The sequence below is a fragment of the Leptinotarsa decemlineata genome, unplaced genomic scaffold, assembly GCF_025532065.1.
Source record: "Leptinotarsa decemlineata unplaced genomic scaffold, Ldec_3_MD MMD2_tig00026328_RagTag_RagTag, whole genome shotgun sequence".
Lineage (NCBI taxonomy): Eukaryota > Metazoa > Arthropoda > Insecta > Coleoptera > Chrysomelidae > Leptinotarsa > Leptinotarsa decemlineata.
Window position 1 is genome coordinate 13,069,963 of NW_027412688.1, and position 19,972 is coordinate 13,089,934.

General features: G+C 35.5%; 1 protein-coding gene and 1 long non-coding RNA gene across 2 annotated transcripts in view; both read right to left on the reverse strand.

Moving 5' to 3' along the window:
• Positions 1-1,779: 1,779 nt before the first annotated feature.
• The window catches only part of LOC111510019 (TNF receptor associated protein 1), a 55,098-nt gene continuing 36,905 nt past the window's right edge, over positions 1,780-19,972 (reverse strand). The window contains exons 9-13 of the mRNA XM_074182519.1: positions 17,150-17,274; positions 16,902-17,089; positions 14,580-14,811; positions 2,970-3,042; positions 1,780-1,959 (exon numbers count right to left, since the gene is read on the reverse strand). Of these exons, the coding sequence (XP_074038620.1) occupies positions 1,858-1,959; positions 2,970-3,042; positions 14,580-14,811; positions 16,902-17,089; positions 17,150-17,274 (720 nt within the window). The 3' untranslated portion in view covers positions 1,780-1,857. The remainder of the gene's footprint in view (positions 1,960-2,969; positions 3,043-14,579; positions 14,812-16,901; positions 17,090-17,149; positions 17,275-19,972) is intronic.
• On the reverse strand, positions 6,541-8,136 carry LOC141485591 (uncharacterized). Its single transcript, XR_012467300.1, has 2 exons — positions 7,221-8,136; positions 6,541-7,014 (listed from the first exon to the last, which is right to left on the reverse strand). It is a non-coding gene; the product is annotated as an uncharacterized lncRNA (long non-coding RNA).

The following is a 19,972-nucleotide window of genomic DNA, read 5'->3' on the forward strand; positions in this document are numbered from 1 at the left end:
ATCTTATTCCTAATTATGTTATATTACTAAGTTCTATATGAGACATGTATAATGTTATTATGACACAATATAAAAACAAAAATTAAAAAATTCAGAAATGCTGCCTCATATTAATATTTGGTGTTTGTCTATAAGACGAAGGATGTCATAAAATTTTGCTAATGGGGAGGATTCATATGAACAACAGTCTGCTTTTTACATCAGTCGTTACTGAGATTTCGAGATATAACTTCCATATTCGCTGTCAAGCCGCATACCACTGATGATTGCCATTATAGAATCGTGTAGGATTTTTTGCTCATATTCTGAGGGTTCTGGATGCGCCCGGTTTCTCTTAATCCGGAAACGCTTCACGCTGTCACTGATTTTTTTAAGCATAACGATTTTCTCGAGTGCATTTGGTTCCACACATTGGAGTCATCTGCAGTCAGACATACTATATCACAGACGTTGAGCATTTTGCATAATTCGTCTGCTAATACACAAAGTACTTCGTCCTCGACATCTTCCTATCCCCGGGACTCCTCATATGAGAAAAACATCCGTTCTACGTCAGTTTCTATATCTATTTCAGCTTCCCCTTCTGCGAGGTTGCATGGCAAAAAGTCTGGAAGTTGTTTCTTTCTTCCCGGAATGTGCTCCACTTCGAAATCATATTCCTGTAGTAGCAACGACCAACGGGTCAACTTAGCCTTATCATTCATCCGATTCAGCCGTGTAAGGGCTGAACTATCGGCGAAAAATGCAAAGTGACCGTCCTGCAGATACGTGCTTTTACTTACGGATCCTCCAGACCAGTACGACACTCTCCTTCTCATTAAAGTGATATTTGCGTTTCGAAGATACCTATCATTTTCGCGCTGCTGTTTAGGATGACCCTACGTGCACCGGTCTACGGTTCCACTTAGAACAAGACGATGTCTATGTGGCTAGCATCCGGCTGCAAGTCGTACAGGAGGACAGGATCTGGTTGCGCTAGCTAGGGTTAGAAGACTATTTTTTTGGTAGGCTGGAAGCTTTACTGTGCTTCCTGGTTCCACTGGAACCTCATTTTCTTGTCGATCATGCCTGTTAGGGGTTCGACTATTTCTGCGAACTTCGGAATATATACTCGAAGATATCTGGGAGTGCCGAGAAAGGCACGCACCTGCTTGATATTTGTCGGGACTGGAATATTTTTTACGTTCAACACCTGTTTTTCATGGGGTTTGTTCCCGTCCTCAGAGACCACCCTACTCAAGTAGTTCGAAGTCGAGGACCCAAATTTACATTTAAATGGTGATGGAGTCCGAGTCATTCCAGAATCAACTGCAGATGGTGACAGGTTCGTCTTTGGTATGTGAGTATACTATAGAAGTAGACTTTGCAGAATTTATCTACAAAGCCTATCAGGACTTCAAACATTAGTTTTTGGAATACGACAGGCCTGTTCTTTAACTCAAAGCTGAAAACTTTGAACTCATACACTGCGCCAACGCGGTGTATTTCCTGGAATCCTTATCGAGCGGGGCCTGCCAGAACCTTAAAAGTTTAATGCATAGGTTTAAAACTATAAGACTGGATAGAATTATTGAAGATGAAAATAATACAGGTTAATTGATATAAATTCATTTAGTAATTGTATTTTCTAGTTTAATGAGAACTACGCATATAATATCTTTGAATTGACAAGAAAAAATTGATAGGTTAAGAATATTATATTGGCTCTACAAAAAAATAATATCATAAAATCCTTCAGAAGCCTACATGTTGGCTTTAATTTGGAATAAATGAGGAAAATGAATCATTCAAGTTACTTTATTGAAACAACGTACAAAATTAACAACCAATTAAATGTAGGTTTGGCAAGTCCACTTGTCAGTGCTTATCCAGCACTTTAACCAGCAATTCGTTCATAGAAGTGAGAAGAAATCTGGAATCTTCCACAAGTCCTGCTCCTACCATAGAATTTGCAAATAACTGAAAATGAAATACACATTTATTTCAAATCGATATTCATCTGATCTAACAAGATCGCGGAAAATATTTCAGAAGAAGTAAACACCTAAATATTATCAAATATGAAAATTTCAAAAATTTATATTGCTTGGTAGATATTTATCTCGACCAATTGAGTGAGTAACCTGTTTATTCTATTTATTTCTCTCATTATGCGCGATTTTTCAGTCCAATAAGTATGGAAGAGCAATTATTGTCAGACAATTGTTGAATTATGTTAATGTATTGTAGTAGTAATTGAACTCAAGAAAGATGTATATTATTATCATTATTATTATCATTATTATTATATTGATTATAATGGATAGATGGATGGATTATAATTTTCATGATTATGTTTTTGTACTTACTCATCCTTTTGAAAAGGTCTATATTATTAATATATTTACATAATATGTGGTGATTATGAAAAGAAGGAATAATAAATACATTCATTTTCTAGTTTCTAGTTTCTCAATTCAATTCAAAAAATGTATTTTTTCTAGATGCTGTACCTAGATGGAAAAAATGTTATATGCATTTTTTCAGCTGGTTTATGACATAATTTTTAGCGAGCAGTTCGTTCATTGAAAGTTTATATTACTTGATATGAACCTATAATTATTTTGAACAATTTTGGTAGCACTTATCACAAATTTTATTTTTACTGTTAAAGCACACAAATCGGCTATTGAAACATTTTTGCATCATAGTGAAATAACTGCACTAAAAAAAAAGTACATTAAATTAAAGATATTAAACATCAAGATGCATAATACATTTTTCAAAAATGGCTTGACTAAAATATTTCTTCAAATATTCTAATTTCAATTCCAACAATAATAATAAATTTTTGAGCATTGGTGAAGTTTTCATCAGCTCAATTTTCAAGTAGGTAAGTCAATTTAAACAGAGTTGAATCACTGTGAATGAGTTGAGTTGAATAAACATTTCACTTTTAAATATGTATGAACTATATGTTTTCCACTCACTTGTTTTGCTAAAAGTTCTGCCAATTCTGGATCCGATTTGGTCAATTTGTGTAGTTTTTTAATGATGGGATGCCTGAAAAAAGTAAAAGGAATCACAAATATGAAATGCCAAGCACTTAATGAAGTGACATTCTCTATACCCTATATGAAAAAAATTAAAGAAAAAATTACAGCTGACTATTCTTCCAATGACTGCTCTTACTTATTTTGAGAGATTACATGAGAAACTGCATTTGTTTTGGTGAACACAATGCACTAAACTGGCCAATATTCTTTGTGAATTCAAAACCAAAATTGTTAACCACACTAGATTTGTATCACTGGTAGCTTAATCGACATTCTTATTTTTCAAGTAGTATTGAGAATGTTATGTAATTTTTTTTTATTAGAAGTTAGAGGTTTACCAATCAGTTATTGTTATATATAACTTTTTTGCATATCAGGATTTATTCCTACTTAAATTTTAGTCATACACATACTGCTATCTGTCTGATCTCATTGAAGGCAAAAAGGAGGAGGGATAGAAGGAGGGTGGGAGGAGAAGTTAAGTTTTTTTTTCGGGATGCTGGCAAGAAGGTAAACAAATCAATTGGGTAAACAAAAAAAGATTCTTTGTAGCTAAATAATGAAATGGTGACAATTTTAGTGGTGGGCCATACCAGTGAAATGATCCTATGGTGGTAGAATAAAAAACCAATAGGAAATATTTGTAACTCATGATATTTTCTAACCTATGGAGGTTTATCGGCAATACGCACTGTTATATTTTATATTATTCAAAGAGCAGTTCTCCAGTAGCATTGAATCTGTACCTAATAGATTATTAGAAGCTAGTGGGGAGCATTTTCAGAAATAAATGACAGGACGGAGACTATGAGAGGAAAACATCAAATAAATGAAACCATATTTCATCAAAATGTACAATTACTAGGAAATAGTTTGGATTTACTATATGTGTCGCCCGGTGAGATACCATCGCACCGGCTTAGGCAGCGCGAAGTTGCTTTCGGGCTAATGTTTCATTGCTGTGCCGCTGTTTCTGGTTTCAAAGGTGGGAATATAAGAAAAATGCATGATAACGTTCCTAGGATCAAAATACTCCGGAGGTAAAATAGTTCCCCAATCGGATCTCCAGATGGGAGCGGATTCAAGGGCATCATTCTACAGAAGTTATTCGAAAACCAATTTTTCTGACAGTCAGCAGGGTCTTCCTAACATCAGTCCACAGGGTAATAGCATCGTAACTGCAGTTGCTAAGAGGCCCACTAACAACTTCAACATCGATTTCTGCAACATTAGAGGACTCAACTCAAATATAAACTCAGTACACCAACATCTGCAATCAAATAGTCCTCAAATTCTTGCAATCACAGAAACCAAAGTCAGTGCTTCAATAAACCCCTTCAATTTTCTATATCCCGGCTATGATTTCCACTCCCAATTCAGACGTAACTTTGGAATATCTCTTTTTATCAGAAGCTATATCTCCCGTCAACGAGAGGAAATGCTGAAATCCCGAAACTTTGATGTTATATGGTTCAAAATATTATCACAGAAGATCACCAAATTCATATATTGCGTTTATCGATCACTCAAATTTTCAAAAATCAACGAAGAACAAGGTCGCTTTTGTGATATGGACCGTTATGGAGAATATGCTAGTCTTCTGGATCTATACCTAACAACCAATCCAGAAATTTACACAGTCACCGTAAGGTCTCCATTGGGATCTTCTGACCACAAACTCATTTTAGTGTTGAGTTAATTACCGATAAATGTTAGGGGAACAATCTAAGCCGTGCAAAGTTTGGCATTACAAATCAGCTGAATGAGAGGATCTTCAAGATTCAGAAATTTCCCCTGACTAGATGTTTGTTTCAGCTCTAAAGATCCATCAACTCGTGCTTCTAAAGTCACAGAAGTTTTTCTTTCATCCATGGACGCATATATTCCTTTTTCAATAAAACGAACTTCTAACGGCAAACCTTGGTCAACAAAAATTGTGAGCAAGCTGTCGCCTCCAAAAAACTTGCCTATCGGCCGTGCCGTAAAAATCCCAGTGCCGAAAACCGAACTAGGTTTGTTAATACTCACGACAGCTGCAAGCTTAGGTTAACATTTAAATATGTTACTCAGAACTTTACAAAATCCACAATTCCACCACTAACACAAGCAGATGGTTCAATTGCAACAACGGCCATAGAAAAAGCAAATTTACTAGTTGATGAACAATTTCTTTTCTTTTCGAGTTTGAAAGCCGTGGATTTTTGGAATTTCTTCCTGACGTTTCGCTGGCGCGAGTGGCTAGCTTCTTCAGAGGTTTAACCATCATGGCTTGCTGTCCGACTTTACAGTCGATTTTCTGGGAAAGGCACCATCTACTATTCCCACACTAGAATACACAATGCTGAAAATTACTTTTCGACAGCGTCTAGTCAGGCGAATTTTGAACCAGCTCACTATCAACAAGACGTCTGGTCTTGATAAAGTGCCCGTCATTTGCACACTTAAAAAGTGTACAAATGAACTCGCACTAGTATTTTGCACACTTTTCAACCTGTCTTAAGAAAAATGTGTTTGCCTATTCCCAAAAAGGGCAAGAAAAATCTTCCAAATAACTATAGACCAGTCGCTTTGCTATCAGTGATATCAAAAATCATGGAGATAGCCGTAAACGACCATATCCTCAAATATCTGAAAGGCTTCAACATCTTGAGCGATCATCAATATGGCTTTCGGAAACAAAGACCAACAGGCGACCTTCTAACGCATGTCACCCATATTTGGAATAACGCAATCGAGAAACATGAAGAGTTAAGAGGGTTTGCTGGTCAAACTTCGATGCTATGGCTTGTGGGATTATTTTTGTGTATGGCTCTTCAGCTTCCTGAAAGAACGTTTCCTGCAAGTGGCTGTCGATGGATATCTCTCGAATACTTTCAACATCAATGCTGATGTTCCCCAGAGATCTATATTGTCTTCAACACTCTTTTTATTATATATCAACGACCTATTGGAAAAAAACGAGAATCCAATATATTGCTTTGCTGACGACAGCACACTTGTCTCGTCATTACATTTGGATCCCAAGGAATCGTCTGTGGATACACATCTTCACCGGCAGCAGGAGCCCACATAGCAATAGATATTCCAGGTATATTTCATGAATATACATTTAAGGATATTGTATTATGCTATGAATATGCCATGGATATATATATCTTCTGGAGAATATTCCCTGGAAGTGCTCCTGGCGAACCTTTGATATATTTTAAGAATATTCCTTGGGAATATTCTTGGAATATCTTATAATATTCTTAGAATATCTAAGGTATATTCTATTAAGAATATTCCAGGAATAGAACCCGAGGAATATTCATAAAATATTCAGGATATTCTTAGTTTATTGTAGGAATATACAATAGAGAAACACCATAGAATATTCTTTAAATATATTTTATGAATATTCTAGGAATATTTGGAATATTCCAAGAATGTGACGAGTAACCGCTATTAGGCATGTATATATTGCATTTTGATACAAGATTCATACAAGTAATAAAACACATAATATTCATAAACAAATATATTTTAAAAACAATATACACTGAAATATTTGGCGTTTCAACCAATATTAAAAATAAAAAATCTAATTCAAAATATTTATTCACTGAATAAAATATTCCTGAATACTATCATATTACAAATATTAGAAATGTATTCAAATTAGAATGTTCCTACTCTCAAACAAGTGTATACTAAAAAATATACTAAAATTAACAACTCTGTGAATTCATCAGCACTAATTAAAAAATAATAAATATATCATTTCATTGAAAAAGAAAAAGTGTATTACATCAAGAAATAGGTTAGGTTAGGTTTCTCACTTAGAAAAATAAACCCACAAATGAAGTATTTAAAATGAGTGGTATGATGGGTTCTTCAATGAATTTCACTTACTTAAAGTTATTCAAACTTTGCTCACCAGAATAGTTTTCCTTATATTTGTCCAACAATGCATCAGCCAGTGTTTCAATAGTAATACCTGGAACAAAATGTACATTAACGTTCATTATCACTATTTGAAAGTGGCACAATAAAACTGGAATAAAAATCAAATAGATATTTTTCGCATAGGTTACTCATGAACATTTACAACATTTTATGACTTGGAGAGCAACTTGCATTGTCCTATTGAAAAGTAATCATTACGTTTTCAGTTTACTATCGATACTATTGCATTTTACTTACTTTTCTTGAAGACTGAATAGATGCAACTCTCATGTTTGAAGATCCAAAATCAAACTATTCGCTGTACTGCAAACTGGACAACCCCAAATTATAAATGGTACACTGAACGTGACAGAATTATACTTTGATAATAACACCAACACATCATGCATTACACACGCGAACCTGCCACGTCAACCGCCATGTTGAATCAAATGTCGAATTTAACGCAAACGCAAATGTACCATGCATTAAGGGACAGCCGCTTTCACAGAGCTTATTCGACTGTCGCGCGCTACACTTCAATTGACCAATGAGAAACGTTTACTCCAATTATTCACTTCCCCATTTCTCTGTTTCCAGGATTTTTCGCTTTGTAATTAAATAATTTCAAATACAAAAAGACAAATAGGATGAGAATTAACCAATTTATTGATGCAATTGGTTCATTTATTGGCCCATTCAAATTTTTTTGTCGTTTCCAACAACTGCTGTTGGAGCAATTCATCCAGAATCTTTGCGTTGAGTTCAAAAACTGGTTAACACTATCAGGGTTATATACATTAGGTTATGCATTCGATTAAGATCTTCAAATATTTTTGTTTTTAATAATATTGAATTATTTGAATACGTTATTATAAGATAATTCAAAATTCCATTGTATAGAATATTCCAAAATATACCGTGGGGACATATTCTAAGAATATACCATATGGTATATTCGATCGACAATATTCTTAGAATATTCAAGGGAGAATAATCCATTTATAGACATTCTATGCACATTCTTTCGGGAATAATCCTGCCATATTCATTCAAGCATATTCTATGAATATTCTAAAGGTATGAATATATTCCAAGAATATTCTATGAATATTTGGAATATATACGTTCGTTTTATGATATACAGGGAATATTCCAAGAATATCTAGTGCTGTGTGGGAGGTTGACTAGCTTTATGAGGATCCAGAAGTAATTTCGAATTGGGGTGAAAGTAACCAGGTTCAATTCAATGCCACAAAAACGTAGGAATCGTTTTTTTCCCAAAAAGATAAATGTTTCCGAACCGGATGTAATAATGTCAGGTCAGACAATTCCGCTTTCTGCTTCGATAAGTTTCTTGGGGTTAAAGTGGACACCAATATGTCTTTGCACGATCATGTCGCAAAGGCTGCTTCTCAAAAGCTTGGAACACTGTTCCAAACCAGAAAACTGTACACACGTCAGCGATTTTTGATGCTTTATAAAGCTCAGATCAGACCTTCTTTGGAGTATTGTTCTTATGTATGGAGCTCTGCCCCCAAACATACCCTGAAGCTGCTGGACTCCATCCAAGAAAGAGCCATCCGCCTGATTGGAGACGCGAACATCACTTGCAACCTTGATAGTCTAGAACAGGGGTCTCCATACTTTGAAGCCTTCGGGCCATAATGACTTTTTCAGTTTGTTCCAAGGGTCAATTTCTGCCCTTAACTATATTTCTAGACTAGGATAGTCGCAAAGTGCGTGACCTAAGCAAACTTACGCTTTTTTTGCATTTCAATTATTATTGTGTATTGTGACACTTAACGATATCTAGTGGCGAGTAGTGGTACTATGTACTATCTTTTTCAGCTACCCGCTAGGTGACATTAAGCGTAATTAAATATTTGGAATTACCGCGTTGGTTCGAGAAAGTTCTGGTTCTAGCTAGTGTATTCCGATCACCTCGAGATTGCAGTAATAATTGCATATAAAAAGGCTAGCGGTGCAACTGCGAGTTAGTCTGCGTAGGAAAGGCGAAGGAAAGGCGAAGGAAGCGAAACTGTCTATTGTGAAATAAAGTAACACCCGTCAATAAAAGTATTTTGATTTGACTTATTGTATTTATGTGTGATTTGTTAGTATGGAAAAGAAGCGAAAAATCGACAGTGAATGCAGAATGTTTTAAGAAAAATGGAACTTTCAGTATTTTGTGATTGAGTCCAGTAATAAGGCGCTATGTTTAATTTGTAATAAAACCATAGTTGTTCTCAAAGACTATAACATTAAACGACACTATGAATCGAAAGATCTTCAAAGTTACTCCAAGTATACAGGAAGTTTGCAGAAGGAAAAATTTGAAACGCGGACTCAAATCGCAGCAATCTTTGTTTACCAAAGCGAATACTGAACAAGAGTCTGCAACTCGCGCCATCTTTCTTGTGGCTCTTGAAATCGGAAAACGTGGCAAACTATTCACCGATGGAGAAATGATAAAATAATGCTTGATTGCAGTAGCCGAAGAAATATGCCCCGAAAAGGTAAATTTATTTAAAAGTGTCAGTTTGTCAGCAAACACCGTGGCTCGGAGGGTGCAAGTCACCGCAGAAAATATATCATCTCAACTGTCTGACAAAAATGGACATCATGAGTGGTTTTCTCTAGCATTGGATGAGTCAACGGATGTGTCAGATACTGCTCAGGTGTTGATTTTTATTCGCGGAGTAGATAAAAGCTATGAAGTGTATGAAGAACTTCTTGATATTGATAGTATTCACGGCACGACAACTGGGGCAGATATTTTTAAGGGAGTTTAAAATGCCATTAGTAAAAAGAACCTTCGATGGAGAAATTTGAAATTTATAACAACTGATGGAGGCAAATATATGTATGGTAAAAATAAAGGAGTGGTTGCACTTGTGTCAAAGGCTGTAGAAAATGATGGTGGTTCAAAACCATTAGTCTTACATTGTATCATTCATCAACAGTCCTTGTGCGGAAAATGTTTGGATATGTCTGAAATTCTAAAACCAGTTATATCAGTTGTTAACTTCATCAGATCCACTGGGCTGAATCACTGACAATTCCGCGAGTTTATTCAACAGATTGGAGAAAATGATTTACCATATCATACTGCCGTATGCTGGCTTAGTTGCGGAAAAGTCCTTAAGCGCTTTTTTGAACTTCGAGCAGAGATCGAAATTTTTTTAAATGAGTAACAGCCCCTTTTGCCGATTTAGAAAATAGTGAATGGATGTGGAAGTTAGCCTTCTATGTCGATTTGACAAATCATATGAACGAACTGAATTTGAGATTGCAAGGAGAAAATCAGCTTCTCCCTGATTTATACACCAATATCAAATCCTTCAGGCAGAAAATAATACTATTTCAATCGCAATTATGTAAAACATGTTTCACACATTTTGAAACATGTGAAATACTACAGCCACACTACAGAGACTGAATTTCCCGTCAATTTTGCAATCGAAACTTTGAGTGCTTTGAAGATAAATTTTGATACTCGTTTTTCAGATTTTGATGTCAATGCGAATTAAATTAAGCTTTTTCAAAATCCTTTTGATTCTGACATTGAAATCCTGGCTCCAGAAGTCCAAATGGAAATTATTGATTTACGGTGCAGTGATATGCTTAAGAACAAATATCAAAATTCATCTTTGTTGGAATTTTATAAGAGTCTTCCACTGGAACAATTTGATAATTTGCATGAATTTGCTCGTGGGTTGTTTTCTGTTTTTGGTACTACTTACTTGTGTGAGAAAACGTTTTCCAAGATGAAGTACACGAATAATGTTTACAGATCTCAATCAACCGATGAGCATCTTAAATCTCTTTATATAATTGGTACAAGTAAAATTGATCCACAACTACAAAGTATTGTCGGTTGAAAATCACAATTACATAAATCTCATTAGTGTTTTTGTTTTACCGTGATTCATTTCAATTATTTGTTAGTTATTAATATGCTTAAACTTTCTTTTCTTTGTCATCATTTCTGTCGTTAAGTTTTACCTTGCAAGTAAATAAAACCGAGTAATTATCATTCTGTGTTTTCTTCTTCAACTTATCACAGCAATAGTAACAACACCTAATTGTTGTTGTTGGCTGTCGCGGGCCAGATTGATGACAGTAAATCATTGGCTGTCGCGGACCGGATTTGGCCCGCGGGCCGTAGTTTGGAGACCCCTGGTCTAGAACATCGAAGAAAGGTTGGAGATTTGTCTCTCTTTTATAGATACTTTCATGGGTAGTGTTCAAGTAACTTGTCATATTCGATTCCACCAAGAGCGTAACATATCAGAAATTCGCGACGGAATGTGGCTGCTCATCGTTTTGAGGTTCAACTGAGTACACCTCGAACATCACTGTTTAAGAACTCTTTCATTTGGAGAATTGCGTTTGTGGGAAATAAACTTCCTGAGAACGTTTTTCCAAATGGATTTAATCTCCAGCGATTCAAATCCAATTTGAATCACTACTTTCGTACAGGCACCACTCTAAGAGCGCCTTAAAAATTTTCCTGTAGCGCTTGTGTTTTTTTCTTTCAAAAATGCCATAATTCGAAGTATAAAGTGTCCAGTGGTCTGGCTATCTATTTAGAACGTGGTGCTCCAACCTAGCAGTAAAGTACGTTTTGAAACGTGTTCAAGTGTAGACTGCGTTTTGAGTGGAATGAGGTATATTATCATCTGTATACCGGGTGTCCCACATTTTATGTGACAGGCAATATCTGGTTTGTTGAAGGAGATACACAAAAATGTTTCATACAAAAGTTTTAGGAGTTCATGAGAGCTATATTTTGATATAATTTTTAAATATACAGGGTGTTTGGTGTTGGTGCTACAGACCAAAATTCCATTTTTTAAAATAGAACGCCCTGTATATCATTACATATTCAGAAGCTACGTTAAATTCTGATATCATTTCATGTTTGGTTTTTGAAATTCGGTTACGGCGTTGTTGAGTTATTGCTTAAAATGTAAAGTCTTGAGAACGACTATTATTTTTAAAAATATCTCATACAATTATTCTCTCTGCATCAGATCACATAAAAATTAGTCAAAATTTTGGGTGTCGAAGTAATGGTTTCAATTTTGAGTTGTGGAATTCAGTCAGGAATCATTTTGAATATGAAACAATTGCGAAATTGAAAGAGGTGTATTCGAAAACAAATCTTTAATTAATAACAATGTAAATAATATAACTTGATGAATCATTACATAAGAATGGTAGGTACCTAGAAATAAGTCATAAAAATTGTTCAAAGTGATGCCCATTAGATATTATACAGGCTTCGAAACGTCGAATCACTTCTCTCTTACAAGTCGCTCTTATAATATCAGGCGTAATATCACTACACGTTAGTCGAATTTTCATTTTCAGATCATCCACATTCAAAGGGGGAGTAGTGAAAACAATATCTTTTAAATAACCCAATAGGAAAAAATCAAGCGGTGATAAATCTGGGGAACGAGCCGGCCACCGAATTGGACCCTTATTACCAATCCATCTATTTGGGTACGTTCTATCCAGATATTCAGTAACAACCTGTGAATTGTGAGGAGGAGCACCATCTTGTTGCCACCAAATTCCTTGTCATTCTGCTATGGGAATATCTTCCATCAACTGGATCAATCATTTTCTAGAAAATGTAAATATTGCAATCCATTGAGATTTTCATTGAAAAAGTAAGGTCCTATGATGCGGCCATTGAACAATCCACACCATACATTAATACCCCAAGTAGTTTGAAAATTACTTTCGCGGACCCAGTGGGGATTTTCTTGAGACCAATAGTGACTATTATGTCGATTCACAACTCCATTATTGTGGAATCGCGATTCATCGCTCCACAAAATTTGACTGAATATGTTAGGACTTTTATGTAATATTACCTGAATACAAGCAATGAATTCAAGTAGTCGTTCAAAGTCCGTGGGTTTCAAACCTTGTACTAACTGAATTTTGAATGGGTGGTATTTATTTTCTTTCAGAATTCTCTGTACATTAGATTTACTCACACTGACTTCTTCTGCAAGAGTACGGATAGAAACATGTGGATGAGTAATAATATAAGCCAACACATTGATCTCTAAATCTTCAGTTCTAACAGATCTCGTATGATGACGATGCTTTATAGTAGAAGGAAATGACCCAGTTCGCAATTTTTCTACAACTCTCGAAAAAGTCATTCGTGACGGAATGGGTCTGTCTGGAAAACGTTCTTGGTGTAGACGTTGTGCTTGACGGCAGTTTTTCTGACATTCCCCAAAAATTAATAACATATCAATGCAATCACTTGGACTAAACGCGAAAGGCATACTGGGAGTTTTCGCACAAAGAACACAGTTACTGTTTTGCAAAGAATCACTGAATCGAACTGACAAATAGATACAATTCAACAACATTTGTTACTATGGCATCAACAAGCATAAGCTACTTGATGAAATTGTGCAATATAAAGCAATTCACCCTCAAGTTAGTCACATTCTCAAGAATTTCAATATTATATTCAACTGATATCGATATCGTATTGTAGAGGTGAGAATAATGGTTTGTATTCAGTAGTAGTCTAGTTCAATTCAATAAAAGATATAGACTGGATTTGTGTACGAGTAAATGAGTTTTTTTGAAACTTTATATTTAAGGAATAGTGCAATAACTCAACAACGCCGTAACCGAATTTCAAAAACCAAACATGAAATGATATCAGAATTTAACGTAGCATCTGAATATGTAATGATATACAGGGCGTTCTATTTTAAAAAATGGAATTTTGGTCTGTAGTACCTACACCAAACACCCTGTATATTTAAAAATTATATCAAAATATAGCTCTCATGAAGTCCTAAAACTTTTGTATGAAACATTATTGTGTATCTCCTTCAACAAACCAGATATTGCCTGTCACATAAAATGTGGGACACCCGGTATATAGGTCACCTTTGAGAGGTGTTGAAAAGTTTTCAAATGAATTTGATTTTTTGTTGGATTTGCTTGATGAAGATAAGTATACCAATTTTTATCAGACGATTTTAATATCGACCTAATTACAAGCAGCAAAGCTAGCAAGGCTTTTTCGAATCTGCTAACATCCTACAATGCACACTTAACAATCCAAACTCATTACAAGAATAACCTCAAGTAAGTGAAGTCATTAATACTGGAATTTCAGATCACATAATTCAATTACTATCCTATAATCTCAAAATAAGCTATAGCATGAAATTAGAAAAAAAGGGCATTACCAAAATCATCAATAAAATTTTTCAGAGATAAATTAAAAACCGAATTAAAAACCCAATACAGTCGCCGATTTTCTTTTGAGAAAAAAAAAGGATTAATCAGTTTTTTTATACTTTCAATTTTTCAGTGTTAGTTTTGTTTGTATGTTGTATGCAATATTTTTATTTAAGTGGCGTTATGTATTCTTAAAAACTTTTTGGACGTTTTTCGCAGTAATTATTGTAATATTATATGTTGTATATATTTCTGCAAATAATATTTCTCTTTGTTAAAAATAAAATCAAATTCCTGCACAACCTGTACTACTTCAATAATAAGGTTTCTTGTATGAATTTCCAGTAGCTACAGAATAAGCATTCTCTAGCTATTATTTACCTGGGGTTGATCTCAAATTGTGGTCTCAAAATGGAGTATCTTCTGTCTTCAGGTAAATTATGACTCTGTGTTTTGATGAAATGTCTTGCAGCTGCCATTTCTTCAACTGTCACTACACATGGATGATTTTCTAAGCGCGTAGTAGCATGAACAGAATCCGCCTTGCCACTTAATTTATCTTTCACCCAATTCGACAGCTCATCGATTTCACTGCGTTTCAAACTATCTTCCCCTGCAACAGAAAAAAAGTTGAAATCAGAAAACTTCAATCAAACATAAGAGGTTCAGATTTTCACTGCCTAAAAAAGTTTCAACATATTTGAAATATTAAATCAGATAATATAATGATTTTTATTGACGTCAAGTATGGAAAGTGTAGTAGTCAGTAGGCCATTTGTTTTGACACGATGACTAAATGATCCAGTGGTTCACCAAAATATTACAAGGTTGAAATTGGTGTTACTGGGGCTTTTTAAAATCTGAAAGTGTATATTTCTTCATTTCCATCAGTAAAACAGCTTTAGTTTTACTGGGACAAGATCAAGTTCATTCTTCGGCATCCACATGTTGATCTTTTCCAATGCTCTGTTAGCATTCGCACGGTTCATTCTGTAGAACGCCATTTTTTGCAGCTCATGTGCCAACCGTTTACTTTCTTTGCCATATACGTATTCACAGAGGTAAGATCAATAACAGATATTGTATTTCTCTCTAAGTTTTGTGTGTTTCCCAAGTTCATTATTATGAGTTCTACTTCAAGAATCCAGTCTTCAAATACTTCGCCTCTATGGCTATTCTTTGCACTTTTCCATTATTTGGTAGAACTGGCATAAAATCACCCGTCACCAAAATAGGACCAGAATGTCTTCTAATGCCTCTACCCAATTCGTAGAGTATTTGCTTGAAAGCTTTAATTCCTCTATAAAATGTCCCTGCTTTCAAGGTTTTACTCATAAAACTATGTCCAGCTTTACCCCGACTCACACTAATGTTACTTATTGGTGTGTGAATTATTACGTCTTTATTCAAGTCTATGATTCAATTGCTTTTCTGGGCCAGCCTAAAATTGGGTTCGCATACAAGTTCACATACATATCGGTCTTCTGTTTATTGATTCCTCTGCTATTGGATATTGTTGCTCAATTTTTTGTAAATTCAATTTGGCATTCCGCATGGCCTTTTCGTTTGAGCTCTCCTATCTCTGAGTGTCTCTAAAGTAGAGCCTTCAAAGACTCATTCTCAGGGTTCATATTTGGCTTTAGGAAAATAGCAAGATCTCTGATTGTATTCATCCCAGATATGTGATCATAAAACTTTGCGTTGTTATCAATACATAGACCTGCGAAGTTTGTTGTTTTTTTCTTCAAACGAGGTATTGTTAAGATTAAAATCCGGAAGCACGCATCGGACAGTCATGATATATGTCTGTTTTAGAATCAAGCAACTGCAAATAATGCGATATTCACTTTTTTTGAAATCGTTAACATATACGGAAGGAAGAGAATTACTTCTAGTAGAGATCTCTGAAGTAGTCCATAGCTGATATTAATTTTTGTGGGTGCACTTGTGCCTCATAGATTTGATCATTTAAATAAGATTCGATCCAAGCAATACTTTAATCCATCCATAAATCATAGAGCTCTGCCAAAATAAACTTACCACTATTAAGCTTTTCATATGTTCTGGTCATTAATTATAAAAAAGCTTTTTATGTAATTCTTTGGGGAGAATACTTCCTCACAGCTTTTTGGAAATATTGCAATAGTAGTTGTGCTTCAAAGGATCTGTGACCCAGTTTTACCTAAAAGTCGTGTATTATTAACCAGCATTCTGGTTGTTCATGCAAAAAATATAACTTTGAAATAATTGAGTGAGTCGTTTCATCGTTTCAAGTCTGTCAGACCTTTTCAGACATAACTCATAAAAATTTGTTGTAGTTTGAAGCATTATATATTCTACCATATTATCATATGTTCTTGCTTAGTAGATGATCTAACAATCCCGACAGATAACTTTGAGCAAGATATGTTTTCTGTGAAAGTTACTGCTGAAATATTTAATTGTCGTTGCGGAATGTCGAAAGCTTCTGGCTGATGTTTCCACTTGCTGATGATGACTTATACATTGAATGAGCAGGGCTTGAAAAAATCACAACCATAAAAGAAGGAAGGAACCAAACACCTTCTCTGTGATAGATTGATAATGACTATTAAAAAATTGAAACCGCATTTGATAAAAATAACATTCTTTGGAAATAATCAAGAAGAAACCTTTCTATTTACCAACATCAATTTTAGAAGAAATCACACAAGCAATACATACCCAAATTCGTAAGATCATTAGCCGTCTTGTCATCTCTCATATCACTTTCAACGGACACCAACTTATAACCTTTGAACTGCCTCAACTGTGTTAAAACTAACTCGTCGTATGGCTCATAACAGAAGAGCACTTCCTGATTTTTAGTTTTGAGAGATTCATAATATGGAGATGATTCTGCCAGAGTGCGACTGAAAATTGAAATACATTTACAATTATACAAATTCGTTTCGTTCACAAGATATTTCTACCTAGGAGCTGCTAAAAAGAATATGGTCCTATTATCAGCGGCTCTGGATATATATTCATTAAGATTTACTTTCTTATTAGGTTCTTGTTGAGATGATTCGAACATTAATAGATGAGCAGCTTCTTCCTATAACGAAAAATATATATATATATATATTAGAATGTTTTGTTATGGTTATGAGAAGTTTTTGTGATGGAGCAGGGCCAGTTTCGCCTTTTTGTTAATAGGAAAGGGAATCGAGTGATACCTCATTGAAAAAAGTTTTCGATTCTCGGTCCATTCCTTCGTTTTTGAAAATCAATATGTATGGAGTTTTTCCGAAGAATTGAAAAGTTAAATCGATATCAAATGAAAATCTATCGCATTGATCTAAATGTTAGTAACAATTTACAGTTTTTGACGAACAGCGAGTACGTGTATGCCGAAAAGGCATAACTTATGCCGGGAAGAGGTAATTATTAAACTCAGGAATAATGAATATGGAAATTGGGTTGACGAACTCTTTAACCAACTGCGTTCTGGTAGCTATCTTTCTGAGAAAATTTTAGAAAACTGGATATATCCAGAATAAGAAGAATCAAATTGAGAATCCGATACCTAATAAAGTAATAAAACAAGAACGTAAGTGGCGTGAGTTCTCCCATATAAGATTCGGTTAGTGTAAGAAATAAACAAAGGAGATAAAATCGTCGCATGCAATTTTGCAAAATTATAAATAATGTGTGTTTTCCGGACTAGTGTACTTTCCTTTTGAGTGGGATATCGAGACAATTAACGTTAGTGGGTCGATAGCAATCCCAAGATCATCCAAACGTTACTTGCACAAAACACTCAAAAGTTTTACGCTGGTATTTTTTGAAATTCCCTTCTGAACCCAGAAAAAGTCATTGAATTCATCAGAGGAAAGGTCTGAATGTTTGTGTTTTTTGTTGTTTTAGCTTCTGTTGCGCACTTTTTAAGTACGATGAGGGGACTTCATCAGGATTAGACGCCTTGTTGATATTGAGCTGTTTCAAAATTCGCCTGACTAGACGTCATCGACAAGTAATTTCCGCCATTGTGGATTCTAGTGTGAAAATAATGGGTAGTGCCTTTTCCAGAAAATCGACTGTGGAGTGGGAGGAAACAAATTGTTCACCTAGTAGATTTGCTTTTTCTATGACTGTTGTTGCAATTGAATCATCCGTTCGTGTTAGCGGTGGAATTGTGGGTTTTGTAAAGTTTTGATTAACAGCTTGTAGCTAACGACCAGAAGGATCTAGACCCGTTGAGATTGGCAAGCAGTTTATCCCTAATTCTCTGATTGTGAAGTTCTTTGCTTTCATTTATTCTGAATTTGCAGCTGCTTCGAGCATTTACAAACCTAGTTCGGGGATTTTTGCGCCACTGCCGGTAGGCGAGATTTTTGGAGGCTACAGACAGCTTGCTCACAATTTTTGTTGAACCAAGGTTTGCCGTTAGAAGTTCGTTACACTGAAGGAATATATGCACGAATGGAGGATAGAATAACTTCCGCGACTTCAGAAGCACAAGTCGATGGATTACAGCTGAAGCAAACATCTAGCCAGGGAAAATTTCGGAAATGGTCTTGACGATCCTCCCACTTAGCAGATCTGTAAAACCAAACTTTGTTCGCCAACATTTATCGGTAATTTGCCCAACACTGAAATGAGTTTGTGGTCAGAAGATCCCAATGGATACCTTACGGTGACTGTGTAAACCTCTGGATTGGTTGTTAGGTATAGAACTAGGAGACTAGCATATTCTCCATTGCGGTCAGGAATCCTGGTTGGCTCATTTTTATTCTGAGTAAGTCCGCTGCTTATTGCAAAAGTGTCAGCTTCGCGACCTTGTTCGTCGTTGATATTTGAAAATTTAAGCCATTCGATATTGTGAACATTGAAGTCACCGAATATGGAAATTTCGGCACTGGGATGATTGATTTGCAGAAAGTCAATGGTGTTTGCAAGTGAAGAGAAAAGTGCCCTATATTGTGTATCGCTTGGATGTCGATAAAGGCAACATATGAATTTTGTGATCTTCTGTGATATTATTGTTTCGAAATTGGATGATACCGTAGAACCAGCCCCCACCCGAAGATCCGATTGGGGAGCTGTTTTACCTCCGGAGTATTTTGACCCTCGGAGCGCCATCATGCAATTTTTTCTTATATTCCCACCTTCGAAACCGAAAATAGCGGCACAGCAACGAAACGTTAGCCCGAAAGCAACTTCACGCTGTCTATGTCGTTGCAATGGTATCTCACCGGGCGATGCCGGGTGGGACCAGCATCTACCATTTGTGTAGGAGGTGGAATAATGAATTAGGAAAAAACAAATATCTCAGCGTGTCAAAAAGGCACTACGTCGTATATCCGTTGATAATAACAGGAACGTGGCTTGCAGCACATCAACTGAAAGGGGAGCAGATGCTAAAGTGGAAAAAAATTGATAATAGCCCGAAAGGGGACGTGAGGTGAGTCGATTAAAGAAAAAAGAAAGATTGTTACCTGCCTAAAAGGCACTGCATAGTATCCCCTAGTATCCCCATTAATAATAGTGGAATTGTGACATATGATGCGTCAAATGAAGGGAAAGATGCTGAATTTATTGGTATAAGAAATAACGAAAATTGTTGTATGTCAAAAAGGCAATAAAGGAAATAATTTGTATCTTCGTAAATAATTTGGAAAATAATGACATATGGTACGTCAAATGAAAGGGAAGAGGATGCTGAATTGAAAAAAGAGACGGTACCTACAAAGATTGTTGCATGCCAAAAAACACTAATTCGTAACTTCGTTAATAATAGTAGGATCGCGATG